The sequence below is a fragment of the Rhinoderma darwinii genome, chromosome 13 (genome assembly GCF_050947455.1).
Source record: "Rhinoderma darwinii isolate aRhiDar2 chromosome 13, aRhiDar2.hap1, whole genome shotgun sequence".
Taxonomy (NCBI): domain Eukaryota; kingdom Metazoa; phylum Chordata; class Amphibia; order Anura; family Rhinodermatidae; genus Rhinoderma; species Rhinoderma darwinii.
The window spans coordinates 41458685-41471049 of NC_134699.1; the positions used below are offsets into that span (position 1 = coordinate 41458685).

Sequence of the window (12365 nt, forward strand, 5' to 3'; positions counted from 1 at the left end):
TAGGATGTGTTTGGTATTGAACTCAGCCCCATTTGATTGTCCATGTGCCACTGTAAAATCATAGGGTCACAGCTTGTAACATAGTGCTATTGAAATAGCTAAGGTCTGGTTCCCACTGTATCTATAGTGAAGCATGGTAGAATGCATGACCAAAATGAAAGCTAATAAAGACCCTTAACTGAAATTATCTGCAACATTTTTTTTACAGATCTACACAGATGCATTTGTCAAAAACCCTTTGGACGTGGAGATCACCTACACAAATCCTTTATCTACTGTGCTGAATGATGGGGTATTAGTCTTTGGTGGCAGTGGCTTGGTCAGGAACAAAATAAGGCGAAAGTAAGTAATAATTGGAACTTAAATTTGCTTATAAAGCCTGGAAATTGAGATATGAATGGATTTATGCACAATCTACCATTCACACTCATGTCATATATTGGCTTAGGAACAGGGCCGGCTCCAGGTTTAGGTGGGCCCCTGGGTGACACAGACTTAGTAGGCCTCTTTGCGGGGAACTCACGGCAGCAGTAAAATGGCAGGAAACGTCACTTTGTGCCCCATATAGGCGTTAGGCCCTGTTTATGCCCCCGTATAGAAGTTAGGCCCCCAGTTTGTACCCCTATAAATGTAGTGCCCTCTGTAGATAGTGCCACACAGCCCCCCTCCCAGGTAGTGCCACAGAGCCCCCTCCTCACAGGTAGTGCAACACAGTCCCCCCAGGTAGTGCCACACAGCCCTCTTCCCAGGTAGTGCCACACAGCCCCCGTCCCAGGTAGTATGACACAGCCCCCCTCCCTGGTAGTGCCACACCCCACTCCTTCCAGGTAGTGCCACACATCGTACTCCTTCCAGGTAGTGCCACACAGCCCCCTCCTCCCAGGTAGTGCCACACAGCCACCCTCCCTGGTAGTGCCACACAGACACCCTCTCCGTAGGTAGCGCCTTTGGGGTACCCTCTAGGATTGGAATCCCCAGCCAGAGCATTGCCGACGCTCTGACTTGGGATTCTTCTTCAGGAGAAGTGCCACACAGCCCCCCTCCCAGGTAGTGCCACACAGCCCCCTCCTCTCCTCACAGGTAGTGCAACACAGTCCCCCCAGGTAGTGCAACACAGTCCCCCCAGGTAGTGCCACACAGCTCCCCTCCCAGGTAGTATCACACAGCCCCCCTCCCTGGTAGTGCCACACCCCACTCCTTCCAGGTAGTGCCACACATCCCACTCCTTCCAGGTAGTGCCACACAGCCCCCTCCTCCCAGGTAGTGCCACACAGCCACCCTCCCTGGTAGTGCCACACAGACACCCTCCCCGTAGGTAGCGCCTTTGGGGTTCCCTCTAGGAGTGGAATCCCCAGCCAGAGCATTGCCGACGCTCTGACTGGGGATTCCGCTTCAGGAGAAGCCCCTGACGTCACTGTCCATATATGGACAGTGTTGTATGGGGCAACCCCAGAACCATAGTCCCGGGCAGAGCACTACTAGCACTCTGTGTGGGACTCCTGCTCTGTTCCTGACATCACTGTCCATATATGGATAGTGATGTCCGGAGCAGAGCTAAAGTCCGGAACACAGCGCTAGTAAAGGCTCTGCTCCGGTATATGGCTAGTGATGTCAGGGGCAACCCCAGAGCCAAAGTCCCAGATAGAGCGCTACAGTGCCTGGGACACTGCTCTACTCCTGACAACACTGTCCATATATGGACAGTGATGTCAGGAGCTTCCCCAGATATGAAGTCCTGGAGCAGAGCCGCTACTAGCGCTCTGCCTGGGACTCCTTCTTTCCTCCTGACATCACTGTCCATATATAGACAGTGATGCCGTGATGACTGCAGCGCCAGCATCCGGAGGCCGAGTGGGCCCCCCCCCAGGGGTAGTGGGCCCCGGCACTGACATAGGCCCTGCTTAGGAAGCAGAGGTATATGGAGCTGTTAGTGGGGTCCTCATATACAGTAAGAGCATTTTTTCATTTATCTCAGAATGCGTCCATTAAAAACCCACCCGTCAATGACAATACTGTGATGGATGGATTTCTAGAAGTTGTTACTGTACAACTTAGAAAATTAGAGGGTTTTGGTGGATTAGATTACAATCTGTCGAGGGTGGAGACGCGGAGCCTACAGACTTTGGAAAAGGACGATAGTATCGTTATAAATCCTTCTGATAAAGGCGGTAATATTGTCATAATGAATTTGGCACAATATAAAACTATGTGTTTAAACATTTTGAAAGACAGATTCTGTTATCGAATCCTAGCTAAAAACTCAACCATAGATTATGGAAATGAGCTAAAAAGTATCCTGAACGAGGCCCGAAGGGACAGAGTTATTGACGATAAGGAAATTACATTCATACTTGGTAGTCATCCACAATGTGCTACCTTCTACAGCCTTCCTAAGGTGCTTAAGGTACTAGTCCCCTTAAAGGGACGGCCAATTGTTTCTGGCACCGACAGTATCTCCCAAAATGCCAGTCTTTACATTGACAAGATTCAAAGACCTTTTGTCACAGCACTTCCATGGTATGTGAGAGATACGATGGATGTGCAGAGAAAACTGGAGGGGATACGATGTGAACCAAATGTCTTCCATGCCAGTCTTGATGTTGAGGCACTCTACAGCTCTATTCCCCACCAACTTTGGTGCAGGGCTGTAGAGAATTTCCCTAAAGGAAGAGGTACTCATTTTCAGACACATAATAGATTTGCCATCAGATTGCTATGGTCATCCTTGAACATATCTTCTTCATGTTTGATACCAAGATCTTCCACCAGCTCAGAGGAGTGGCAATGGGAAGTCCATGTACTCCTACGTATGCCAATCTCTTTCTGGGCTGGTGGGAGAAAGAAGTGGTATTTGGTGACAATACAGAAAGATGGGCATCTTCTATTGTGCTATGGATTAGATACATAGACGATGTATTTATTCTGTGGTCTGGTACTCAAACTGAATTTACAGAATTTGTCTCTGCCCTAAATGTCAATGACGTTGGTCTGTTCTTTACATCCGAGATCAAGAAGAATGATATCACATTCCTAGATATCAGTATACACAAAACGGATCTGGGATATTTACAAACCGATATCTTTAGAAAAGACACAGCAACAAATAACTTGCTCCGATGGGACAGTTGGTATCCAAAAGCCTTGAGAAAAGGTATACCAAAAGGACAATATATCAGAGCCAGAAGTAATTGTTCATTAATATCAAACTTTAAAAGGTCAGAAGAAAATCTAAAGGACAGATTTACAAGGAGAGGGTATCCCAAAGAGCTATTAAAAATGTCCTATCAGTATGCTCTTGCACCAAATAGAGATTCCATCCTAAACCCCAAAGAGCAACCTCATAAGGAGGAAAAAATTTGAGTTATTGTGACATATAATGCTGCACATGAGGAGGTCAGAAGGATCCTTGAGACCTATTGGGGGATTTTGAAGGCAGACCCTGATATAGGGGATCTAGTGGGGGATAACACCGCTACTACATTTTGCAAGGGATGCAACATCAAGAACAGAATTGTCCATAGTCATCTGGACTCTAGAGAAAAAACAACCTGGCTAACAACCACATTGAAGGGTACTTTTCAATGTGGTGGATGCAGGGTTTGCAGTTCTATATGTAAGAGCAAGAATTTTAAAAGCAATACTACTGGAGATACTTTTGATATAAGGTCCTTTATCAACTGCAAGACCAAGGGAGTAGTGTATCTGATCACCTGTCAATGCAAGATGCAATAGGTGGGGAATACAAAACGAGAATTTAGAAGGAGAATCAGAGATTATATTTGTGACATTGATAAGAAAGAGAATACCCCGATTTCCAGACATGTATAGGAATATCATCAAGGGGACTCGACGATTATTAAATTTCAGGGTATGGAACATGTTAGACCCTCAACAAGAGGGGGAAACTGGGATAGGAGGAACTTGCAAAAGGAGGCCCAGTGGATTTTCAGCATGCAAATCATCAAGCCACTCGGTCTCAATGAACACATCTCCTACACCTTTTACCTCTGAACCAAATCCAGTGACATATGTCTCAGCTATTGAGTTTGGGAATGTCATATCAATGGATTTGAGAATACAGACATAGATCTCTTATAAAGATGCCCACTACAGCGAGAATTTGTGATAAGATATATTGTATGCTGGAATGTTCCATATTTGGAAGCGGTTCCTTATTTGGAGCATACAGGATTGTATTTTGAGATATTCAACCCACACTATTCATCATCAAATCTGCCAGGTTAATGCCAATACCGAGAGAATCTGAGCCGCTTGAAGCTCCCTAGTTACTTGTAATTCTGCTGCATATTTACCTGAGTGGCCGCGCTGTCACAAGGGGGCCGACCGCACCAGCGGACGTCACTCTGACGCCTAACGTGCTGATTGGTCAACGGTTCCGTTGACGCGACCAAGGAGGTGGGACTAAATCTTGATAGCTCCAGCGTTCTCGCGGTGCATGTACGGCCAGATACCAGTGTCGTATACGCGCCAGAGAAATTAACAGCACATTTGTGCTGAACAGCAAAAATAACTATTATTTGTGTTACCCCTAAGGACGCTCCCCTAAGTAATCGGGGTGCAGAAACGCGTAGGGAACAAAACACATCAGTGGCAAACAGACCAGTTTAAATTTGCAACTGCTGATACAGGTGTTCACATTAAGAAATACAACAGCAACATTGAGCAAAAGCTCTGGACACATTGTATCAGTTGTTGGATCTGTCTGCCAATGCCTGTTACCAGATCTATTTGGGCATAAGTGCCTAGGTTTTAATATTTCTAGAATAATATTATTTTAAACGTTCATTCAGGCAGTTAAATATTTTCAATACTTGAATGTATACATTTACTTGGTTGTTTATAGATAATTGTTTTACATCTCCTTGGGCAGTAATATTTTTTTTTCTCCTGACTTTAAGCTGATCACGGGTTTTCCCTCTGCTGGGATCCCAGCGATAAGCTGTAATGTGTGGGGGAATGCTAAAGCACCACTACAGGAGATATAAAGTATTACACAGTTCCCATTGAAATCAATGCTGGGTGCCCTATGGCAAGAGAGGCTCTTTGTAGTCACTAGGTGCCATGCTGACACAAATATTAACCATTTATTGCTTATTACAGAGTACCAAAGTTGAAGCCCAGAGAGTCAGGCAGAATGATAGTGAAAATTACACCACATCAAAGTGGAAGAAGACAGCTCACCGTGGATTTAACGTCCAAACAATTTGTAGCTATTAAAGGATTTCACACAATAGAAGTGGTAGAAGAGGGTGGATCCCATGAGGCAGGTGAAGCCCATGAGGAGGAGGAAGTCCATGAGGAGGAGGAATCTCATGAGGAGGAGGTGGAAGCCCATGAGGAGGCCGAAGTTTATGAGGATGGTGAAGCATATGAGGAGGATGAAGCCTATGAGGACGCTATGTAATGAATATGTACCAATTGTCATTAACTGAACCATGTACAGATGTAGCAGAACTGTGTTTAATAATGTAATAGAGTTAATGTTGTCATATGCCACAACACATCATGACAGTCTAATATGTTATCTGTGGGCTTCCATAGGATTGCAAGTAAACCTTCTAAGTTATCCTAACTCTGAGTTATCTATGCATGACAGAACCCCTTAAGTGACAAATTAAGCTCTGCTGCATTTGTATGATATTATGTATATTGATGTGCCAGTATTTATATCAAATGTTATGTAAGGTAAACCTTAACGCCCTACATAAAAGAGGTGTGGCGTTGCTAGTTTTTTGCTAGTTTTTAGGTTTTTTTTCTCAGATCACATCCAAAGTTAAACTAAATGCCAAATCTCAAATCAACTAATCAAAAAATGCACCACACTGTGTCGTGTGAACCTGGCCTAATTAACTGTCATCTGAGCTCTCACAATGCCCTGCATTCTGTTAAAAAATATACTAGCAGAATTCTGAATTTAGAGGGGGCACGGAACAAGCGCAGTGTCACAGTGGACCCACTGGGCTGTACCTCCATAGCGGGATAGCAGCTGGCCAACAGGATACCAAGTCAATGTCTATAGTTCGAATAGCACGGCCTTTGGGGACTTTCTGCAGATCTGGCAGCAGACTCAATCCTCCATCCTGCTGGTGGTCGACCGCATGAAACGGAAGGCGGACACTAGGAGAAGAGAACCCCCTCAGTTTCTTCCTGGCACAAAGGTCTGGCTGTCTTCCAGGAATATTCGACTGAGGGTGCCGTCATACAATTTTTCTTCCAGGTTCCTCGGTCCCTTCGAGATCCTGCCGCTGGCATCTCGGACGTAACAGGGACCGGGAGAGGAATTTGTGAGTGCTGGCCATAGACAATAAGGAACGGTGTCTTCTGTGTGGACTCGCTGGTATGATTGTTGTAAGGGAACTCCACCCAGTCATCATGCTGCTTTGAGATGAAGTGGCATAGGTAGTTCTCCAAGATCTAATTGATCCTCTCGACCTGACCATTGGACTGAGGATGGTAGGCCGAGGAAAAGTCCCACTTTATACCTAGGAGTCCGCAGAGGGCTCCCCAGAACTTCGAGGTGAACTGAACCCCCCGATCAGACACAATATGCTGCGGCAAGCCGTGCAGGCGGAAGATGTGTGCTCCATGAGTCTTTAACGGAATCGGTCGATATTACGCATGCGCAGTTATCCAACGCAGGCGCACTAGGACTGAAAGCCGCCACGTTATTGAGGTACTGAAGCCCCTCTGGCTTCTGTATTCCGGACAGGCGCAATGGTATTGTTTAGACGCAAAATGAAAATATGTAATTTTTTCATTACCTTTAGCGGCCATGGATCAGTACACTCAGCGGTTGTGAGGTTTGTGGACGCCCAATATTACTATTGTCTATTATGCATGTGATAGAAATGAATAAATGTGGAGCTTGGGAGAAGCATACACCAGTGGATGGGATGTTTACTGGGGTTGCTAAGATACTAATGGTGACTAATCCGCACATGTGTTGTGAGTGCTAGATGTAGTGGGTGGCAGTTTCTACAGCGGAAGTAAGTGGCACTATTTACAGAGGGAGTATGTGGCACTACCTACAGGGGGAGTATGTGGCACTACCTACAGGGGGAGTATATGGTACGATCTATGGAGGGAGTATGTGGCACTATCTACAGGGGGTGTGTGTGGCATCATCTACAGGGCATGTGTGGCATCATCTACAGGGGGTCTGTGTGGCATCATATACAGGGGGTCTCTGTGGCATCATATACAGGGAGTCTGTGTGGCATCATCTACAGGGGGTGTGTGTGGCATCATCTACAGGGGGTGTGTATGTGGCATCTTCTACAAGGGGTGTGTGTGGCATCATCTACAGGGTGTCTGAGTGGCATCATCTACAGGTGGTCTGTGTGGCATGTACAGGGGGCTGCATGGCACTATCTACAGATGGCATTGTGGTATTATCTACAGATGGCACTACGGCACTATCTACAGGGGGCCATGTGGTACTATCTACTGGGGGCACTGTAGCATCATCTACAGGGAGCAGAGTGTGACACTATCTAGAGGGAGCAATGTGGAGCACCATCTACAAGGGGCACTGAGTCTGGCGCTATCTATGGTGGTTTTTACGCTACCAGTAGTGGTCAACACATATCGCTTAGCCCTAGTGATAAGGTGAGACATCACTTGCCTGTAAACAACCGGATAACCAGAGACATAGAAGTTGTCAGCCAAACTAGTGCAGAAATTTTGTTTGTTTCTTTCTTTGTTTGCAGAAATTCTGGAAAGCCACGTCACACTAGTCACACCCACCAGATAAATCACACCCCCATTAAACACACCCACCAAAGACGCCACACCCTAAGTGTTCCTGAAAAACAAATTCAAATGTTGGCAACTATGTGATACTATACCGTGAATATATTTACTGTGTTGTGTATTTTGTGTTTTATATCTTTACTATACAATTGTGTTTAGACTTACCGCATACACACACGCTTAGTGGCAAAGCAATTACATAAGTGTTATACAAGAGAAAAGGTAGGGAAACTAGGCATAACCCTAGTGACCCTAATAAAAGGAGGTAGTAAGAGTGGGTGACACTAGCCAGTGAACCCCACTAATTATGAGCCCCTTTAACAATAGTAATCGCAAAATAGTTTCTTGGAATGTTAAGGGCCTTAAGTACCCCAACAAACGGATTAAAATCCTGAGACATCTGAAAAGGCTCTAACCAGATGTGGTCTTTTTGAAGGAAACGCATCTAGCTACCCCAGATTTGAGCGCATGAAGAAGATTGGGGGGGGGGGTTTGCGCATCCCCACTGGTGGGAGGCAAAGCGGGGGTCATGTTTTTGCTCCATAGAAACTTTGCATATAATATCATATCCCAGGAAGTAGATCAGGACAGTTGGTGGATACAGGTGATCATAGACAGCAAGGGGGAGCTCTTGAGTTTATACAAGGTCTATGGCCCTAATGCCCTAATGGAGATAACGAAGTCTTCCATCAGTCTCTAGATCTGAAGATCCAGCAAGGCCTAAACCCTATGAAGTTAGTGGGGGGGGGGGGATGTTAATTCAGTTATCCATGTAGGTTAGGATAGGAAGAAGCGGTCTACCCGAGATCTCATCCCACTGAGAGGTTCTGACACAGTATTGCCTTCATTTTTTCAAGTCACGTCTCTGAGGGATGACTGGAGGGAGGCACAACTAGACGGTAGAGAATACACACATTTTTCACATGTACACCATTCATGGTCTTGAATTGATTATATTTTTAGTAGTGTCAGACTGGTGGGACGGGTGGTGGACTGTGACATCGGCGATTATATTGATATCTGACCATTCTCCAGTTTAAGTTTCTCTTCTAGACACATTCCCAAGGGGAAGTGACTATATATGGCAGTTCCCTTCTTTCTTGGTCAAAGATTATGGTTTCTTAGAAAGTATGAATTGGTGGTGGTTGGAGTTTGAACATACTAATGGGATACATAGAGATGACACTTCACTTTACTGGGCCACTGCAAAAGCGGTTATGCGAGGGAGATTGTTAGCATACTCGTTCTCACACAAGATAAAGGTGAATCGGCACTATCAGTGAGCATCTTCTAAATACATATACCACGTACCTAGCGTCATGTCTGGAATCCGATAGGATAGCTTGGAATTCAGCAAGGCAAGACTTTGAATTCTGGTTGGAGAAGAGGGAAATGATGTCTAGGGCTCACTTCGAAAATGAATTCTTCCGATATGGAAACAAGTCGGGTAGGCTTTTGGCCAGATTGGCCAAGGGTAGAATCTCGGTTTCTCACAACACAGCAATACGAGATAAGGAAGGCAAGACATGTCAGGATCCCAAGACAGTTAACTCGGTGCTATGTGACTTCTATAAAACCTTATACAAGGATGATAATCCGGATTCTCAGGGTGGAAAGGCCTTCCTTGACTCTCATACTTTACCATCTCTCACAGCTGACCAATTGGCCCATCTAAACGCGGATATCTCCTTAGACGAAATCAGTGGGGACATTAGGGCTTTGCATAACGTCAATTCTCCAGGACCGGGTGGGTACACGGGGGAATTTTACAAAGCTATGTTGGAGCAAATTTCTCCGGTATTATTGAGTTACTATAGTACGGTGTTGGCCACAGGTGCTTTACGGATGGGATCAAATCTAGCATACATTAAGGTATTGCCCAAACCGGGGAAAGATCTGTTGAATCCAAGTTTATACAGACTTATCTCCCTTATAGATCAAGACTTGAAGATCCTTACGAAAATTATGGTGGACAGATTGGCAATATTGATGCCAGTTTTGGTAGGATCGACACATGTGGGATTTATTAAGGGCAGGTCAGCAGTGGCTAATATCTGCAAGGTTTTGGCGGTCCTTGATAGGGTTCGGCATTATCCCCAGCCAGGAGAGTTGTCTGCTTTGTTGACTTTAGATGCTGAAAAAGTGTTTGATAATGTGAAATAGCGCTAACTGGGGATGATGCTGGATAAAATGAATATAAGGGGAATTTTCAGACAGCTATTGAGGGGCCTCTACGATTCTCCAAGGGCCAGGATCCATACTTCAGGCTTTGTATCGGAAGCTTTCACACTGGAGAAGGGGACTCATCAGGGGTGCCCTTTGTCCCCCTTACTCTTCGACTTAGCTCTCGAACCTCTGGCGAGACTGTTGGAAGCAGGGCTCATCTTTACGGGTATCACAATTGGGGAACAGGAGGTAAAGCTTACAATTTTTGCTGATGATATCTTGCTTGATCTTTCTGTCGGACCTGAAGGCTCACCTAAGTTCTTTGCTTGAGGAAATCACTGCTTTCGGATGGTTCTCGGGCTATAAAATTAATGTCTCAAAGAGTGAATTACTGGAATTGGTTCACCCTCAATCGAAGGGGTTTTGGTCTAACTTGGGGATTCCTATACAAACAGCCACACCATACATAACTTATTTGGGCATCAGGATCGGGAGGACACCCGATACCTTGTACAATTTGAATTATAAGCCCATTACAACTAAAATATCCCTAGAGTTACAGAGATGGCAGCACCTCCTGCTTACATATCTGGGTCAGTGCCACTTAATTAAAATGATGAGCTTCCCTAAGCTACTCTACCCATTGCAAACTCTCCCTATCTTATTAAAGCACATGGACACCAGGCAGCTTAACAAAGCTTTCACATGTTTTATTTGGAATGGCCAGCGACCCAGAATCTAAGTTAATGTTTTGCAAAGCGGATGGGGGATTTAATTTCCCTAACGTAAGAGGGTATAATTTAGCTTGTCTTTTCCGTCACTTATTGGATTGGTTTCATGGTACTAGTTGTTTTTCTAATTGGGACCTAGAGAGACAGCTAGCAGCCCCATTGGATCCTATAGCCTTACTGCATACTAGGTATGCCAAGCTTCCACACCATGTGAAATGTTCCGTTTTGCTTAGGGATCCTATAGCTTCATGGAAGATATTGAGAAAACGAATTCACTTACCATTCCTGCTGTCTAAAAGGATGCCACTGTGGGATCACCCGGAATTTACACAGGGTAGGGATAATGGTCTATTCAGAGAATGGAGGAAAAAAAATATTATGATAGCCCATTACATGATGTACACTGATTGCCCGCTATGGCTTTCCATGTCTGCAAACTCTCCCTATCTTATTAAAGCACATGGACATGAGGCAGCTTAACAAAGCTTTCTCATGTTTTATTTGGAATGGCCAGCGACCCAGAATCTAAGTTAATGTTTTGCAAAGCGGATGGGGGATTTAATTTTCCTAACGTAAGAGGGTATAATTTAGCTTGTCTTTTCCGTCACTTATTGGATTGGTTTCATGGTACTAGTTGTTTTTCTAATTGGGACCTAGAGAGACAGCTAGCAGCCCCATTGGATCCTATAGCCTTACTGCATACTAGCTATGCCAAGCTTCCACACCATGTGAAATGTTCAGTTTTGCTTAGGGATACCATAGCTTCATGGAAGATATTGAGAAAACGAATTCACTTACCGTTCCTGCTGTCTAAAAGGATGCCACTGTGGGATCACCCGGAATTTACACAGGGTCGGGATAATGGTCTATTCAGAGAATTGAGGAAAAAAAATATTATGATAGCCCATCACATGATGTACACTGATTGCCCGCTATGGCTTACCATGTCTGAGTTGAAGGAAAAATATGGACTTACCAGTAGACATAATTTCCTCATAATTCAAATTTTGACATTCTGTAAAAGTAGATTGTACTCTCTGCAAACTGAGGCGACTATTCATACTTTTGATGAAGTTATGGGTCCCAGAACGGAGAAAGCCTCGATTTCCACATTATATAATGTACTCCGGAATGGGGTCCTCAAACTAAAGCCGACTGACAAGGCCTGGGAAAGGGTGACGGGTGATCCAGATATAGCTAATGTCATACTCAAAGGATGGGAGATAGTCCGCAAAGAAATCATTCATGAAAAATAGAGGGAGTCTTATTTTAAGATGATGCATAATGCAATCTATGGATTTAATATCCCAGCCTTTATCTCTAATCCGGACAGGATCACAGCTTGTCTGAAATGCAACATGGCCAAAACTGATTTATGGCATGGGATTTGGTCGTGCACGACAGTCCAAATGTTATCTGGTCATATACCCTGCCATCGTCGCCACAATGTATGCTGTTTCATCAGGCAAGGCCCCCTGATGATGTAGAGGACCACCCCAATAATCCGAGGTGTAAGTCATGAGGCGCAACGTGACTAGCCAGGTAGAAGCCTATTTGTGACGCCTTGATAATTCATAGAGCGGGCTACCCTGCTTGCTAGGCCAAACAACAACACACCATGCTCTCCCAGCATCATGACTTACACACTATCCCTCCATGTTTCACACACTTGCATCCCATTATTCATTTATTATT

At 44.9% G+C, this 12365-nt stretch overlaps 2 protein-coding genes across 2 annotated transcripts in view; both read left to right on the top strand.

The window, feature by feature from the left end:
• LOC142665802 (protein-glutamine gamma-glutamyltransferase E-like) overlaps positions 1–5445 on the top strand; it is a 29374-nt gene extending 23929 nt beyond the window's left edge. The window contains exons 11-12 of the mRNA XM_075845579.1: positions 209–342; positions 5122–5445. Coding sequence (XP_075701694.1) covers positions 209–342; positions 5122–5425 — 438 coding nt within the window. The 3' untranslated portion in view covers positions 5426–5445. The remainder of the gene's footprint in view (positions 1–208; positions 343–5121) is intronic.
• Positions 5446–9948: 4503 nt separating this feature from the next.
• LOC142665526 (protein-glutamine gamma-glutamyltransferase E-like) overlaps positions 9949–12365 on the top strand; it is a 47361-nt gene continuing 44944 nt past the window's right edge. The window contains exon 1 of the mRNA XM_075845235.1: positions 9949–10188. Within this exon, the coding sequence (XP_075701350.1) occupies positions 9949–10188 (240 nt within the window). The remainder of the gene's footprint in view (positions 10189–12365) is intronic.